The following is a 19,013-nucleotide window of genomic DNA, read 5'->3' as shown; positions in this document are numbered from 1 at the left end:
AAAGAAAATGCTTGTTTTTCTCTTTTGTAATTTCGGTAAAAAATCTATATATTTTTATACAAAATAACAAAGAAAATTATACTCCCACCACACTAAACTTGTAAAAAGGAGGAATATTTCAGGCTAAACTGACTGCCTGCCATCAAGTGTAACCTTTCAAACTTTAGGTTTTCACCAGGTTAATTACATTACCTTTCCATCATTATTGCACAAAAACCATTAAAAACTGTTTTCTTTGTCTATATTGTGTGACAGGGCAGACAGGTTATGTTTGACAGACCCTGTCAAGGATGGAGGAAACAATAAATTGTCAGTGTTGAATAAGAGCAAAATTTAGCAGCTTTTGAAATTGGCTCCTCTACAGACTTAAATGATGTCACTTCCTCTTCATTAGGTCTCTTTAATATGATGGTGTATAACTTATATAGCTAAGTTGGCATTATGGGGTGGAAATGAAATATCAAAACACAGATAAATTATTAAATTTGACTTCAAATAAACCTTAAAATGTTGAATTTACCATGAAAACAGATACATTCCTGTACTGTTACTATGGAAACAGATACATTCCTGAGCATGGCAAAGGTTTGATGCTCATACAACTTTTATTCAGTAATATTAGAGGTGGAACTTCAATGACTGTCTATACTATACTATACTGTAGTACATATATATGACCCAAGGACTGTACTAAATCTGTCTAAATTTGTCTTACTTTTTCTTTTTCTTTTATAAGACCATACATTCTTCACCATGGAGTGGCAGAAAAGGTGGTGTGTGCTGAACAATACCATATTCTACTACTTTGGGAGTGAAAAAGGTTTGAGAAACATAAGCCGACATAAATCAACATAAGATATCGGTTCCATTGTTTCAGTCAAAAGCTGTATACAATTCACCAACATGGACACTTTGAGCTTCATCACTGTAACTTTTGTCATTGTAATTCTAGACAAGCAGCAGAAAGGCTCCTTTTACATCAATGACTACAAAGCAGCGCTTGTAGTCAACGTGCGCAAAGACTCCAAGAAGAACTGTTGCTTTGAGATTAAGGCCGATGGAAGACGTTCCTACCAGGTTCAGTGAACACGCACACACACACATGCATGCAGGCACACACCCTTTTGCTCTTTGACTCATTGCTGTGGTTGCTCAGAGTCACGTTTGTATCGTTCCAATGAAGAATGCTTGTTTTCACTGAGCATAGCGCCCAACTCACAGATGATGGCTTTTCCCTGCAGTTCACTGCCAGCAGCCCTCGTGAGGCCAAGGAATGGGTGGACCAGATCAATTTCGTCTTAAAGGGTAAGTTACATGGGGTGCTTAAAAGATGTGGATGAGCCTTTATTTAGCATGTAAACTATACATGTCGATACAACTTGTTTTAGTAACCTGAATAATTTCTCTTATGATCACAAGGCCTGCTTTCCATCTTCAATCTAATCTGAGCATCTCTTTAAAGTCAGTGTGTCAAAACAGCAGAAGAGACTATGCTTTTGATTTTCTACTAGTTCTTATAAGTACCTTTTTTTGGGCTCAGCCAATCAGACACACTGCAGACCTCCTCATGCAGCACGTCACGGAGCTGCTGAGCCCCACGCGTATCGCTCTGCCTCCTCTTCCGCGTAGCACAGTGCTCTTTACGGGAAATTGATTGGGATGCACTCTGGTCATTCTTCAGGGGCATTGATCTGGCCCTGCTTGGCATCCAGGCAGTGAGAATGCGATAGCCTGTGTTACTGAGCTCAGTCACCTGCAATCAGGCCCGAGCTCCATCTGAGACAGATCTGGAGCGCGCCCGCTGCTCTAAAATGGGCTCACTGCGAGCCTCCGATTTGCGGGAAGTAATGAACACTCCTGGGATTGTTTACACTCTTCCCAGCCCCCCCTTTTACCATGATCATGTAAAACCATAATTCATAAAATGAAAAAAAAAAAATCATTGTCATTCATGCACTTTATTTTCCAAACTGCAGAACAGGTACAAAATAATTGCATAACGAGACGCAAGTTTGTACCAATCATGACAAAAGCATTTTTATTAATTTAATCCGAAAATGTGCAGAATTGTTAATGTTTTTAAAAGGGCACTTCACTGAGTTTTGCAAAATCCTACATCAATAAATGGTTCAGATGTAAACAAAGTAATTCAGACTGGTTTGGTGTGAAATGCTCTGTTCTAAAGAAACTTACAGAGTCAGAACTGCTCACAGTGGTGGTGGTAGGAACCAGACATCCACCTTTAAAAGCTCCCTCAAAGAAAGTTACTTCATGAAATGATTTTGAATACACTGCCTGATGTCTGACATTGTTTTATGGTAGTTCTGAAATACAGTTTTGGCTTAAAATGTATTTTAACTCATTTGTTTTAATCCATTCATGGCAGAGGGGGACATGCAGGGATTTGTGAGGCAAAAAACCCCCCAAAGAATTTTTTTTTTTTCAGATTTATGTCTATTTTACCATCATAGACATTACATTTAAAAAACTCAGAAAGGATGTGTAGGTTCACTGGTGGTTTTAGATATTAAATACAACCCTGTTTCCCAAAAAGTTGGGATGCTGTGCAAAATGTAAATTAAAACAAAATGCAATGATGTGCAAATCATTTAAACACTATATTTAACTGAAAACAGTACAAAGACAAGAAATCAAATGTTGAAACTGAGAAATTTTATTGTTTTTTGAAAAATATATGCCCATTTTGAATGTATTGCCAGGAACATGTTCCAAAAAGTTGGGACAGAGGCATGTTTACCACTGTGTTGAATCACCTCTTCTTTTAACAACACTCTGTAAGTGTTTGGGAACTAAGAAGACCAACTGCTCTAGTTTTGAAAGTGAAATGTTTTCCCATTCTTGCTTGATATAGGATTTCAGCTGCTCAACAGTCCAACAGTTATCAGTTTAATTATCTATCATTTCAATGCCATACTATTGTCTTGGTATATCACTATGAATGGTGCATGATTTGCATTTGCATCCTCTTCTCAAATGTAGATATGAACTCCAGCTTCATCCCCTTTGATGATGATGAGGAAGAGGAGGAGGAGGAGGAGAAAGAGGAAGAGGGTGAGGAAGAGGAGACATATGATGACATTGAGGGAGCAACCACTCCACCGTTGCTCCCCGGCCCTGCCTCTGCAGCTCCAGTTCCATCACCAGCACCCAGTGCACGTGAGGCGAGGAGGGAAAGAACAGTCGCAGCTGTAGAGGAAGACTTAGAAGATGAAGAGGATATATATGAAGTGCTGCCAGGTACAGAAAAAAACACGTACTGTGTCTAGACGTTAATGCCCAATTCTCCAAATTAGCTCAATTACTCAGTCAATAGCAAATTAGCCACGGTAATGCTAATGTTATATGCTTCAATGGATTTTAATGGATTAATTTTAATGCCCTGGAAAGTGCTAGAATATGCATGTTAGACTCATGTCTCAGAGGGTCTCTGAGATATAAGGTCACTTCCAACAAAGGTGTAACTGTAATTTATAATTGTAAAAATCTTAATTAATTTTGCAGGATTTTCCAACATCTCTTCATCCCTTATCACTAAGGCTGCTTTTGATCGGGCCTTGTTCAAAAAGCAATCTGGGCTAAATTGCCTACCAAACTGTTAAGTTCAGACTAAAATACATCAGAAAAAATAAATTTCAGCCACTCCTTACAGATATATGGATCCTTTGGAAGGCTGCAGTAATCCATTTACTTCCTGACAGCCATGTACAGCACAACGTTTAATGGTTTGCCCATATATTCCACTCTAATAACGCTGCTACAGACTGTTGGCAGTAACAACACTCCTTATACCTTTAACATGAATGGGTAACCACATGTAAATGTTTTCATGGTTGTGACATCACAGCTGTGATGAAGTTAAAAAGGGTTTTTGCAGCTTATGTGGACTTCATGGACTGGTCAGTGAACAGTACACTTTGAAAATTGAATAGTGTTTATATTGATTATTCTACTGAATTGGTACAAAGTAAGATCAAAATGCATTTTGATTTTTAGACTAAAATCCTTTAGCTTTAAGTGACCATGTACCTTGATTATGTTCATTTTATTAAACAAATGATTGAACATTCCACTTTGTCACTACCAAAACAATGAAAATACACCCAAAACTTTACCTAGTGACCGTTTTAGCTAATTTTGAGCATAACTCAAAAATGCTAGCCAGTACATGTTTAGCAAACACAGCTTTAAACAGTTGCACACACTACTGTAAAATTTTCATTGTATTTTTCATTGAAACACAAAAAAGTTTACTTAATTAACAAAAATAAGTGTTCCATTGGTGATCATTCTTCATGTTACACACTGATTTTCAGACTTTGTGATACATTTATTCAAAACAATGTGATCTAACTGCTTACCATGTGGCCATGAGGAACAGGGATACAGTCTCGCTTCCTGCTCTAAAATGCAGGCTAAAATAACGCTCTGCCTATGGACTAAAACTCTTTGTGTTTGAAAGTGACTTGAAATAACAGGACAGCATTTTTTAACTAAAGTCTTTTATATAAAAATGAATAATAATTAAAAAATATATATATAAAAAAATAATAATTTAAATCTTTCAACTTCACATAAATTAAAAAGATCTTGAAAGAAAATTGAAAAATAATAAAAAATAATGTCACAAGTTGAAGTTTTTTTTTTTTTAGGGGAGTTTTGGGACAGCCACCTCCCAGTTATTATTTTTATTATCTATTATCTTCTCAAATAATGCTTTGAGTTTGGTAACAATTTATTTGGATTGTCCACTTTAGATGCTTTGTAACTACTTAATTTACTTCTAAGCTACATTTAACTAAATATCTACTACGTTCGCTATAATTTTCTTTGAACCTGGCTCTAATCCTAACCCTAACCTTAATCTCAACTCAAAACCTAAACCAAACCCTCACCCTGCTCCTAGCCCTATTCTTGGTCCAAATCCTAACCTGACCACTGTTTAGAATCAACTGAATTTTAACAGAGAGTTTTTTAACAATTTGAACATCTGTAGATAATCTATGGGGGACTATAGTGAACTATCCAAATAAAAAGATACCTTTTTATTGTGAGACTACAGGTTGTACTAACTGGTCCATGTAGTACATCAAACTCTTTTATTTCAAAAGTAAGGAAAATTCATTTTTCCCCAATAAACTCCCTTTAACTCCCAGTGTCACGCAATCAAGCGGAGCAGATACATCAAGATCTGGTGCCTCAAAAATGACTGGGAGCGGCCTGAGAGCACTTAACGAGAGCAGAAACACATCAGTCCTGAGCGCTGTCATTTTCACCTTTCTCCGCCATGTGTGTGAGGCAGCTGAGCCGGCCACAGATGGTGGATCGGATGACCATCACTCCCCTCAATCCGTCTCTCTTTCTTTCTCCTCCTGCTCCTCTCTGACTGTTGGAGTTGAAAAGTGCTGAGTATGGCTTGCTGCAGTAACTTATACTTAGAAAGGATGAAAGTGTTACTGAGGTATTAATTAATCCAAAATAGATGATTTTTTACTTCTTTATAGACAGTTATTGTTTCATCACACCTTTTTTTTACAACAGGAAATGTCCCATTTGGCATATTTCCTTGCTGTGATTAAGTACTGAAAAGCATGAAAAGTGATAAAGTGAAGCTTAGTTTAGTTGCTTGAATGGGCAACCAAATGTAAATGTTTTAATGGTTGTGACATCACAACTGTGATGAAGTCAAAAGGGTTTTTGCAGCTTATGTGGACTTTATGGACTGGCCAGTGAACAGCACACTTTGAAAATTTAACAGTGTTTATATGGATCATTCTGCTGAATTGGTACAAAGTGAGAGATCAAAACACATTTTGAAATTTAGACTAAAATCCTTTAGCTTTGATTGACTCTGTGCCTTAATGATGTTTATTAAACAAATGATTGAACATTCTTCTTTGTCACTACCAAAACAATCATATACAAATGCCATATTTGCCATATAAATGTGTTGATTTTGCCTTACAGTGAATGTAATGTATAATAGATAGACATGTTGTTGTAAGGAAAAGTTCATTTGGCGTTACAATCGGCAAACCTTTTCATGAGTGGGCAGGAACTTCAAAGCATAAGTACATTTTTTTATTTTGCTTTTTCCACGGTTCCTGGAAGCAGAGGGCCGGCCCGTGTCGTGGGAAGTATAAGGTTGCCATGTGGTGGTTTTATCGGCAGGCTGACAGGGTGAGGATGGATGTGGGAGACAGAGAGCAAGGCTATCACTGTCACTTCACAGACCCTGAGGTGCCACACCCCGAATCAATGGCCCGTCTGCCCTGACACACTAACGACAAAATCCAGAATGGCACCTCTCCTGTACATCTCCTATACGTCAAATACATAAGCTTTTCTGCTAATGCCACTTCTGTTATATAATACTCTTATTACAGGCTGCCTAGTGGCCTCTGGCAGTTGGTGCAAGTGCACTGTGCCTTTTATTAGAAATTTAACATTAATTGGCTTAGTAGATTTAAAAAAGGAAAGAAGTTGCTACGTCTAAAGTGTTACGTTTAAGGAGTGCCAGGAGGTCATTTACTCTTTAAGTGTAGTAATAGTTGTTTTCTGCTCTGTGCTCTTTCAGAGGATGATTTCTTGGACAATTCAGAGGAGATCAGTGAGAGGAGCCAAAAAACAGGTGAGGAAAATTTTCTCTCATCTGACTGCTTGTGTTTTGATGTGTAAAGACCTAATCGAGCTAGATCAAACTAGCTTTATAGGAGGAGGCATTGCAATTTTATGTAATCCTACATTTGTCTTCCATTTCACATATTTTCCCTGATATCATAACTGTTTTGTGGTCCTGTGAACTGAACCACAAAATAAAACAAACAGAAAGAAATCAGTCATAATTACTTTAGAATTAAACTGGCTGTTTTGTGTCTTTAGTACTGATTTATGTAAATGACGTCTGTTCTGATTGGTTGCCCTGTATTCAGCCATCTGGTGATGTCACTGTATAACTGCGCTGCCATTTTGAATTAAACTATATTTCATGTGCTTTGCAAGTTAATGTAATGACAGTGTTTAATTACTTCAGTGTTTGAGTACGAATATCACAAATTATTAACGTTTACTGTGCAAAACTACCTACACTGGCCGACAGCACCCGACATACCGTGAAAAAAAAAAAAAAAAGATTTGCCAAATGCAGAAAACACTTTCCTCAAAATGTGCAGCATTTTACAAAAGCTCTGCAAAATAATAAATTTGTTGCAAATTCATAGAATTTAGAAAACATTTTCATCAAAGTGATGATACCTGTGCTGCATTTACATACCCTGCAAATACAGAAAACACAGGTATTTTCAGAAACTCTGCAAAGCCAGTCACAACACAGTGGAAATGTTTCCGGATGACACTCAAAGAGGATGGAAGTGAACTTTTATTTGAGCAGATAACTAATATTATTGTGTCATAATGGGAATTAGCTGTAGAGTCTAGCTGCACAATTTCATGTAGCAATACTATAGTTATTACTGATAACTACACTACTACAGCTATGACATGTCAGATGTCCAAGTCTGGAAACTTTTCCTTTGTGTTGTGCCCAAGGTGTGAAATACAGGGGGTCCTGGGGGTGGGTCACGGACATCCTAATTGAACTCTTGGACCCCCCAGAAAATAAACTCCTTTTGACACTATGCTGTCTATTAAGGTAAAATAGACACTAAATCACAAATTCATGGAAAGGTCATTGTTTAGTTGCTTCGCCCACAAAATAGCAAGTTGCTGTCTTCAATGTTCTTAACTAAGTAGGTCTTCAGCACTGGTGTGCCTCAGGGTGCTGCTGTAGTAAATTGGTTCACCTGGTCTTTCGTAGCCTAGTTACTGTAACTATGGTTGGGCCACGTCTGAAAACTTTACAATATACTGCAGCATATTTTTAAGTCTGAAAACATGCCCAAGAGTTTGGTGGAAAGAGTGAGTTTCCCAAATCCAAGACAAAAAAGGAGATCTCAATGTGTGGAAGACCATGTTACCAAAATAGAAAAGCACATTTCCAAAAGAAGAAGTGTCAAACCAAACATTTGCATCATTCCATTGATTGTAGAATCAGCGCTGCTATGGCGAGTGAGTTTGCAGCCAGCATGTGATCCTCCAACTGCTATTTTGCACACTGGTTGTGTCTCACTTCCATTGTGTTGTGCCTGGCCTCACGATGTTTTTGAAGCTGCATGTATTTTCTGAGTTTGCTGTGCATTTGTGAAATGTAGTTTTTCCAGTTGAGACAAAACATTGGTAAGATTAGTTACACATTACCGAAAGCACAATCAGCATAACATTTTACTATAAAGCATGTGTTGACAAGCACATTACTCCAATGATGATAAAACCAATAAAAATCGGACAGCTGAAATGTACAGAACGACGGGAAAAAGCAGCAAGCTTGAAAATTCAACCCACCAAGAATCCTGGCTAAAGAGTACTGCCTTGCGGGGTGGGGAAATGTCTATTTTTCATTAATCTTACCTCTGATGACGCAGATTACTGCCAATGATGACAGTTTTTTTCTTTAACTTGGTTTGTAAATGGGCATCTGCTACTCTGTCAAAGTATCAGTTCTCGCTTTTATAGATTCCCCAGACACATCTTTTAAATATCTGGAGCTTCAAATTTAAAGTACATTTAAAGGAATAAGCTCACTGCTAAAAAACCTGAAAGCTTGATCGAGGTAATGGCGATAGTGGAACAGTTACCAAGCAGTGACTGGAGGAAAAAATGAAGCAGACATTCAGGAAAGACATGGACAGCATCAGGATTATGATTGGCTGTAACACAATGACAAATTAGTTCATTTTAGTAAATAAACTAGTGCCCTAGTGGCTCATTGAATGATCTGGGTCTGCACAGGAGGGATGTAAAATACCAAGGTCAGTGATACTGAAAGGCTACATAAACTTGACTGAGGACTACATTATTTAGTACAGGCAGATTTTAGATTGAGGAGTAGACAGGGAAACAATTTGTAATAATAATTGCTGAGGTTTTTTGCAATAGATACTTATTAGAGATGTACATTCTGACTAACTGTGATAATCAAGTATCTGTAACAGCTGATGAACAGGCTTACCTTTTAGGTCATATCACTGGAGGAATACATTTGAAAACACATTTTATTAATCATAAATAGCTGAGAGAAATCGATTTTGCCTCAGATGAGATAATCAGTTAAACTAGAGTTAACGTCATATGCACTGTTTGTACAGTCTGATTGCGGAACCTCAGCCTCACTGAATTTGAAGATGGTGGGCACGTGAAATGGGTGTATTGTACTTAATTCAAAAAGCTGTCTGGCCTGAAACACTCCAAATTCAGTGTGAATGGGTGGGGCTGAACTGTGGGTAGGCAGAATGGTTGGATAGATAAGTATGTGCTTTGGTTTTGTAACATCACAAAAACAATGCAAAACAGGTCTTTTTTAACAGCAATGTTTTCTTATATGGACTCCAGAGCTCTGAATCTGCAATTTGTATCACATACAAGTGCAACACATGATGATTACAGAGTGAATTGTGAACCTGGAACTCCCTTAGTAACAATCCTGTTTGAATTGACTTCACAGTAATATAATCACAAAACCTGCTAACAGACATGTGTCGTTACTGAGTGGTGCATTCATTGCATAGTGCTGATACATCTGTACATCTATGACATTGTACATTTCTGTCATTTAGCAGACATGCATCTAGAGCAACTTTCAGTTTGATCATTTCACAGAGCTAAATGAAGGTAGTGTTAGGAGTCTTGCCCAAGGACTCTTATTTTTACATCATAGGGTGCTTGACCAGATGGGGAATCCAACTCAATATACCATACCGCTAGTACGCATGGTGTCTGTATGATGACTATGATATTTCAGTCCAGGATATCTGGGCGACAATTTGGGGAAATTACACAGATACTTTATCCCTTACAAAATGGCCATGTAGGTCTTTTACCAATTCATTACTGGACCTCCCCTGGTAAAACTAATCCTGTTCAAATAGCACTTAAGTCTTTTTAGTCCTTGTATGCCATTTTTCCACATCTGTATATTAAAAGGGGAGAGTGTGCATGTGTTTCTTTATTAGACCCATCATCAGATTATGCCAATTACTATCAAGGCCTGTGGGACTGTGAAGCCGATGGTCCTGATGAGCTGGCGTTTCGTAGAGGAGACATCATCTACATCCTAAGCAAGGTCAGTGGACGCCTGCATACAAACATGCACGCCTCTCTCTCTCTCTCTCTCTTTTTCTCTCTCTATCGTTTGCTTTCTGTTTCTTCTCTTCTAAACTCAGCTTAGATAGTAATTACTTTTCAGGCATAAACTCATCTGATTTATCCTTGAGTGCTTTGTTAAACAAGGAGATCTGCATGCCTTTGATATTTGTTTTCTTTATCTCTCTGTCTTCATAAATAATGAACAATGTCCGTCATCTACACTCACTCACAGATGTCCGCTACCTTACCTTTTACACTAACAGTATGTTTGTATCATAACATTTTTTATTGTCTCATTCAAAAAAGGATCATAATAGAAATAAGATTAAGTATGTTTTTATATTAATTCACTGAATAGAGTTAAAGGGAGGATTTGTCTCTCAGTGTATAACAGCTTTCAAATAAAACATATATTAGAAAACATGGAAAAATGAAAAAAATTATGACTGTCATTCTCAATAGAAGCTAGCAATGAAATGTTTAATTCAAAGGTGCATTAAAGTATGTGGAATCATTCTTCTCAGAAGCAGACACTTGGACTTGCTGCTGGCTGCACATTCAGCCTGTTTTACCTCCTGTCTATTGACATAATGTTCAGATAACATTTTTTGTGTGTGTTTTTGTAGTCACTGGAGAACACTGCTCAGTGGCCAGATTCTCAGTAATGGGCTGTTAATTCATTACTGGGGTTGTATCACGGAGAATCGAGTGTTCAGCCATGCACAACTGCTTATTTAGGGCCTCCTGCAGCTAGTGCATTCACCAGCTCGTCCTTCTCTTTAAATCTATACCTCAGATGTCTTACAAGCAGAAAGCCTCAAACAGCATATACACATGCTGACTGTCTCTTAAAGATGCACAACCGGAAATCAATGTACTTTAATTTTGCGTTTCACTTCCAACTAAGTCAGGGTAATCTGTAAATGTCCAATACAGAACATCCATGTCGACCATGTGAATGCACAGAACAGAAAAAACATGTGTATTATGTCAGAGGTAGAATACATTTAGTGATTAATAAAATGCTTACAGAGTTGGCAAAAACAATGATGCATTATGATATCTACATAACTTTAAACACACTTAAAAAATTGGCACTTTGAATTTACATCATTCAAATGTGATGAAGTTTCATTCAGTTGCACATGAATTCTTTGTCAAAAAAGTAAAGTAAGTTCTTACTAAATGAAGTAACTGAAAGACGACCATTGTACTAATCATGCAATTTAAAATGAGCAATAAGCCACTATAAGTTGTGCATTACAATGATTTTGCCAAGGGTTTTAGGCAAAGTGAAACAATCACTGTAATGCACAGCCTTGAGTGGCTCACTGTTTTCAATGGAGTTGAGGTCAGGGCTTTGTGCTCATCAAACCATGTCTTTATGGACCTCATTTTGTGCACAGGGGCGCAGTCATGCTGGAACAGGAAAGGGTCTTCCCCAAACTGTTGCCAACAAGTTGTAAGCATATAATTCTCTAAAATGTCTTTGTATGCTGTAACATTAACATTACCCTTCACTGGAACTTAGAGGCCTAGCCCAAAACCTGAAAAACAGCCCCACACCATTATACCTCCTCCACCAAACTTTCCTGTAGCTACTATGCATTCCGATAGGTAGCATTCTTCTTGCACATGTCAAACCCTGATTCATCCATCAGACTGTTAAATAGTGAAGTGTGATTCATCACTCCAGAAAACAGTTTTTACTGCTCCAGTGTCCAGTGGTGGTGTGCTTTATGCCACTCTATCCAACTCTTGGCATTGCACAAAGTGATCTTAGGCTTATGTGCAGCTGCTCGGCCATAAAAACCCATTTCATGAAGCTCCCATCACACGAATGTTGTGATGATGTTGCTTCCAGAGGCAGTTTGGAACTCAGTAGTGAGTGATACAACAGAGCATAGGCGATTTGTACACCCTATCCACTTCAGCACTCAACAGCCCCACTCTGTGAGTTTGTGTAGTCTACCACTTTGTGGCTGAGCTGTTGTTGCTAATAGATGCTTCAGTTTCACAATAACAGCAATTGTTTTACAATAAATTCTTCAGTAAACTTAAATTCTGATCCTTTAACACTTTAAAATCTTTAAATCTTAATAGAGGAGCCTGCTAGCTTGTTAGCTATCTGATGAATTCATCCATGTAGTTCTAGTTGTTAACACTTTAAGTCCCAGGCTTATTACATACCAAGGCTGATTATTCAGTCACTACAGGGACTTCAATGCAAACTGGTTGGGCTATTCTTAGGTTATAGAAGTGTGTAATAAACTTTGGACCCGCCAGTGGGCTGAGTGTAACATATTGGGAAAAATTTTAAATAAAAAATAAAATTTGCTATAACTTATAGCATTTGTAGCATTTAAACATTTTGTGTTTAAAAATCAACAAAACATTATTTATCCAGGGGTGCCCAAACTTTTGCAGCCAACTGTAATGTTCCATTTAGATGCTGTCTTAATATTGCCCTGATATTCTCAATATTATGAAATATTGTAAGTAATAGCCCACTCTCCTATTGACCTTTTTAATTAATGGTGAGGGCTTCTGCAGATCATTTATTTTATTTCTGTTTAGCTTAAGCTGTCATTATAACTGCTGTAGTCCATTCAGGGTAAGCCTGTATGCCTGCAGTACTTATGATTCTGTAGAAGGTTTTATTTATGTAGATTTATTGCATATTATCTCTAATTCCATTCCCTCATCCATAATTGAAAGAGTTATTTATTGAAGATCTAAATGACTGGAATATTATTATGAGTACTGAGCCATTCCTCCACCACATGAATGTTTGCTCCTCTGGATCATTTAAGACAATGTAGGGCTGGTACCTTTGTTTTACGGGTGCTTCCCTGGACCATTGACCCCGCCGAATGAAATATGAGCCACTGGCTAGAACTCAAGCCTACCTCTAACAGTCTTGCTCATAAAGCAGTGGTCATAAAATAAGAGTGCATAAATTTTGCTAGCCAGAGGCGTGGAGGGGAGGCCAGGTGTATTTGTGTCAACACTGAGCATAATTACAAGGTGATAAAGATGTGTAAAGTGCTAAATCAATGGTGTTAACCAACAGGTTTTTAAAGCAGCACGATGATTGAATGCTGAAAAGTAGCAAATCAAAGGGACAGACAGGACTGTCACAGCAATGGAGTCTGCCGGCTTGCAGCTGAGCAGACCATGCAGATTATAAAAAGGTTTCTCAGCAGCTATTATTGATCAGTCACTTACAGTAGCCTACATAAATGCAGCCAGCATAGCTTCTCTACTGCATACATACCTACATGTAGAGAGAGCGTGTATGTATTTTCATACATTTTCAAGACAAATTTAGATAAAAACATGGCCAATCTGCACTCTTAAAAAAGATGGTTCTTCAAGGCTTCTTTAGTGAAAATAGTGGTTCTATTTACAATCATGAACACTCATGCTTAAGTGGTTCGTTGCATGGTGGAATGGTTCTTCAGATTGATGGAGAATCTTGTTCTTCAGATTGATGGAGAATCTTGTTCTTCAGATTAATGGAGATTCTCCATCAATTTAATTGGTTTTTCTATATAGAAGCTTGTTGAAAATGGTAAAAAGGGATCTGCTACTGTGATGTCAAACTTGTAAAAATAGCAGAACTCTTCTTGGTGCTATATAAAACCATTTTCAAATGTTTATGGTTCTGTACCAAACCACTGTCTTTACTTCAGGACCCTTGAAGAAGCATCTTCATGTACAGTGTTAGGACCAATACAATGCTCCGATAAACAGCTTTTTTATATGTGTGTGTACTTGTTCAGTAGTGGGTCCATTGGTACCATACACAACAGTACTGTGCAAAAGTCAAAGACCACCCTTCAGTACCCTTCAGACCACCCAGCAACTTACTTAGTTTTTGGTGTCAGCAAAAGAGCAGAAAACACATATTTAAACAAATATAGAATTAGAAAAGCCTTTCTGTCTTTCGGTATTTACAGTATTTACCTTTATTAAAGCTTCCGTTGTTTTTGGCACTTTTTGCACCTCTCACAATCCAATAATTACAAACACTTTCAATGATGTTGAGGTCTGGACTCTGGGTGGTCAGTCCATTGTTCTGAGAACAACATCATCTTCTTTGTTTGATTTGCAAATGTTCCTCTTTTTTTGTCTGTTTCCCTCTCTCAACAATGGCTTCTTCACAGCTACACATCTTTTCAGACTCATAGTGTTGAATTGTCTTCTCACAGTGGAAGGATGAACAGAAACACCTGTGAATTTTTTTCAGATCTGAAGTAAGAGTGGAGCTTGATTTTCTCCCCTCTCTCAAAGATGAAAGCTTTAAGTGCTGTTTATCTGATGGTGTCAGTTTTGGTCGTCTATCAGATCTTGCATGGTTGTTTCAAGTCCCATTTTCTCTGTATCTTACTCCAGTTTTGAAAACTCCTTTTTCACTGGTTTTTCTTTGGCTTCCTTATGCAGATGGACATTGAATTACCTCAGAAATAGCTCCTGAAAAATGAACTTTTACTTAATATCCAGTTTGACCTAAAAGTGAGAAATGAAGTCTCTGACCTTTGCACAGTACTGTATGGACCTACATATTGTGAGCATGTGTGTTAGAAGTGGCACACTCAGTGATATCCGGACTTTGCTTAAGCACAGGTTTCTGTCTCAGCACTCTGGTGTTGTAAAGAATATGAGCGGTGCGAGGCAGCGGGGGGTAAAATAAATAAACCCAGCGAGCCTGCTCACTCATCTGCAGCCCAGCTTCATTTTCAATCTTGCCCTGATTAATTCAGCAGAGTTAATTTTGCGCAGCCTCTGTGCTCCGCTCTGCAGTGAGAGCCCCTGAGCTCCCTGCTCTGCGGCGCTGCCTCGCTGCTTCTACACTCCAACATGAAATAGTGGCTAATACCAACATCCATCTGGCAGTGTTACGCAGCCTCCTCAATCCACAATGCAGGGGAGCCGCTGATGGCAGCAGAGCAGGATGTTTGGGGCTGTTTTTCTCCCCACACTAATCACGCTCGCTTTTGTAATCCACACAAGATCTTTTTATTTGTCCTAGTGTGGTCGGAGGTGATTATGAAGCTTAATGGTAGTTTCATTCCTGATTAAATAGAAAACAAACATGTTGCTCCTTGTATCTTATCCTCACACTACATTTCTTCATGACTTTTTCTTTGCAGAAATGTCAATTTCAACATTTTTACCTGATACATGAAATGGACATAAAAGCTCTTAAAAAGTAAAGGGGCCAAGATGTTTTTTGAAGAATGCCACTTTTTGTTCCCTAAACAGCTTTCGTACTTTTTAATCCTCACCATCTCTTTCCAGTGGATGGCTCTTTAACTAATCATGTTTGCAAAGGATTTCTGCATTTTGCAGATGACAACCTTTATTTTTAAGAGTGTGAGAAAGGACAAGAAATGTAGCTATTAGTTAGATTTGGAGTTTTGTTCTCTATCCACCTCGGCTTTCATCCATTTCACTATTCATTCACTCATTCATTCAATTGTTCTTGCATATCATGAACATTCTTTCATCATTCTCATGTGCAAGTTGAGTATTAAGACAATGCTTTAGACATTAGTAAGACATACTGGACATATAACAGCTTGAAGAACCTTTTTAAAGTTAAAGAAGAACCTCAACATAATGCAAGGGCTCTATACCTGCTGAAGATTTTTCCTAGACCTGTACATCCAAGTCAAGAACTACTTAGCAACCTTTATTTTTTTAAAGAGTACTAAATGTATTTTTTACAGAAGAACTCTTAGTGCTATGTGTAAAAGGGTCCAGATTTCAGTTACAGAGAACAGGGGGCCCCACTGACATTGCCTCCTAACCATGTTCTTTCTTCAACCCTCCAATCCTCCTGCATTCCTGGATTCTAATTTATCTCTCTAAATTCAAAGTACACGACTCTGGAGGTCAGGCCCAACACATGCCTGAATTCCCTTTGGAATTCCCGTAAAAGAAGAAAAAATGCTGCAACGAGAAAGCGGAAAGATTTACGGCTCTAAAGACTTGGGCCAAACTTCTCTGGGACCCTTTTAACATGCAGGCCCACTAACAGCGCTCTCTTTCAGTCCTCACTGGCCTTTTGGAGCATGCGCTGCACCCTCAGTCGTAAAAGTGGGCTGTACGCTGGTCTAGACACAAGCCAAACCCCTTAAGCATTCAGCTGCCCAGAACACATCACATGTTGGCTGGACTGTGGACACTACTGACACCTTCTGGTTGACTTTTTTTTTTAAGAGGCTCGTGGGATCAATATCTTCCAGTTTTGAAAATAAATGGTGGCTGATTTGTGATGAAATGAATGGACAGGCTTTAGTGCATATGTTTCAACTTCAAATTTGTGGCCAGTTTTATTTTGCGGAGAGGACTTACAAATCACAGCAAATCAAACAGTTTTCATATGGCTGGTTAGTTTACAAAGCACACAGGTTGATGGATTATGCTTTTTAAAATAAAGTTGCCAAAAAGGGTTCTTTGGATCAATTCCATAGAAGAACCAGCTTTGGCTTCCTTAAATAACTTTTCAAAGGACGGTGATGCGTGAGCATCAAGAGCCTTTTCAAAGCCTAAGGAATCTCCATATAACGTAAAGCAGAGGTGCCCAAATTTGTGTTGGAGGGCCAAAGTGCAATGTTTGCAGTGGTCCGAGCTCCAAAAAGACAAAATAAATAAACATTTAAAACAAATAAATGAAGTTCTCAAATATATTGCATAACATTGCATTATATTTTGCTGCAAAACACAATTTAAAAAAGGATAATAAAAACTGAAGTTATATACAGTATATTGTCTCATAGGGTGAGGGGAATGGGCCTGGAGGACCAAATTAAATGTTCCTAAGGGCCAACTTTGCCCCATGGGCCACATTTTGGGCAGCTCTGATGCAAAGGCTCTATACCAGTTAGAATTTCCTGGAACTGCACATCAAGTTGAAAACCGTTTAGGACCTTTTATTTTTAAGGCCAGGTTTCCCAGACAGGAATCCTAGCCCTGGACAACACCTCATTTTGAATTGAGATTTTCCATTGAAAGGAAAATATAGTTCATGACCAGGCTTAATCCAAGAGTGCAAGTTTGTGATCTTTTAAGGTATCTTTTAAGGTTTGTGATCTTTTACAGGTATACACGTTTGATGTATTAGCGTGTGAGTGGTCAGTTCTCACTTTGTTTTTTCTCCTCCCAAGTGGGTCACATCCTCATGACTTTTAGACAAATGAAAGCACTTGCTGCCCTAGTACTCAACGGGGTCACTCTGCTACAAAATGCCTGAAGAAAAGGAAAAGGGTGCAATAAAAGGGAAGGAAAGGGTAAGGGAGAGCGACAGAGGGCATCCTTTAAGGCCCTATGTGTGTCCACACCCTCCTCTTGTTTCTTTCTCGCTCTCCCACTCTCTCTCTCACAAGCACATCAGAAAACCTGCCTTCATTATTGCAATAGACACCAAGGCGCTATATAGACACATTGGGCATTCTATTTACCAGCAGAATCAGCAGGGGGGTGAGTCTGGGGTTCTGGGGTCATGCAGAAGGCAACGGTCATCTCCCGGTCAACTACAGTAGGTCATTATTCAGCCTAAGCCAATAGTCCAGAACTGCATGGCGGCCGCCCCCCTCCTGCTCTGCCTAATTATTATAAATGAGAGGCCACGTAAACAGCCATCATTACAGGCACTCAGCAGCATACACAATCCACTTTAAATGCCTATTAAGTTAAAGAGCCATCAGTAATCCCCCAGCGTACTTTTACACCGGCAGCTAGTTTATTTGCTCTTCCACACTTTTGGTCATCATCTCACACTCTCCGTGGCCGAATGACCACCGCCGTGACGGATCGTCAAGATTATGGGGGGTTGTATCTTAAAGATGCATCTTTCATTTACTTGTTTATTATCAGATCCTGTCTTGTAGTTGTTTCTTATCAGTTTAAACGGTGTCTACACATATAACGTAACTATGCTGAACGTTGGCAGCCCTCTAGGTAATTGAAATTGAATGTCAACGACCTGCATTGATTACTGGTTGCATTGATCAGGATGTAATTACGTGATGGATTCCTCTAGGAACAATTGTGGATGCCGCCGCAATGTATTCATATTTTGCTCGTTCTGACGAATAACATGGCAGCGTGTTCGTGCTCCTCTCTAACGACAGCTAGAGATGCTCAGCAGCAGTGTGTGTGTGTGTACTGCTGATACACTCCAGCGCATGACAGTGAGAGAGAAAAGAGAGGGAGGGCTGGAAGGAGAGAGAGTGGGTTCAGCGGCGGGGCAATGAGAGACTTCCTGCGCTCCATCACTCCCAAGGCCTACCTCAGTCAGCTGGTGGCCTGCGGCACAGGCCTCATGCCTCATTCTTATTAGCGTCTCTCCTGCCTCCACAGAAGGAGTGTGTGTGTGTGTGTGTGTGTGTATTGCTGTGAGCAACAGTGAAAAAAATAGGAGGGATGAAAAAGAGGGAGATGGCGAATGAGGTAAATGATTAAAACATGAGAGAAAGGAAGCAAGCTTGGGAATATGAAGGGAAAGAGAAGGAGTTTGGGAGGCCTATTAAAAAGGAGAAGTTTCTAAATGGTTCTTGCTTTACACATACAGGTCTAGTTAAAATGTTTACATGGTATAGGACCTTTACTTTATGTGTAGGTTCTTTAAATTTAAAGAAAGTTTCTTCAACCTTGTGCATCCACTGGAAGGTTCTTAAAGGAATCAAAAGTGGTCCTTCTATGGCAATGGTGTCCAAACCTTTTTTTCTTAGGGGTGGGGGCAATGGGCACTGAAGGTAAGCTTCAAGAGGAGTGTTTAAGCATGT

General features: G+C 38.8%; 1 protein-coding gene across 1 annotated transcript in view; it reads left to right on the top strand.

The window, feature by feature from the left end:
* skap1 (src kinase associated phosphoprotein 1) overlaps nt 1-19,013 on the top strand; it is a 54,292-nt gene that overhangs the window by 28,516 nt on the left and 6,763 nt on the right. Inside the window, exons 6-11 of the mRNA XM_036572820.1 lie at nt 737-820; nt 953-1,077; nt 1,242-1,305; nt 3,001-3,258; nt 6,596-6,649; nt 10,086-10,195. Coding sequence (XP_036428713.1) covers nt 737-820; nt 953-1,077; nt 1,242-1,305; nt 3,001-3,258; nt 6,596-6,649; nt 10,086-10,195 — 695 coding nt within the window. The remainder of the gene's footprint in view (nt 1-736; nt 821-952; nt 1,078-1,241; nt 1,306-3,000; nt 3,259-6,595; nt 6,650-10,085; nt 10,196-19,013) is intronic.

Source organism: Colossoma macropomum, unplaced genomic scaffold (assembly GCF_904425465.1).
Source record: "Colossoma macropomum unplaced genomic scaffold, Colossoma_macropomum, whole genome shotgun sequence".
Classification (NCBI taxonomy): Eukaryota; Metazoa; Chordata; class Actinopteri; order Characiformes; family Serrasalmidae; genus Colossoma; species Colossoma macropomum.
This window is presented reverse-complemented; position numbering and strand designations above follow the sequence as displayed.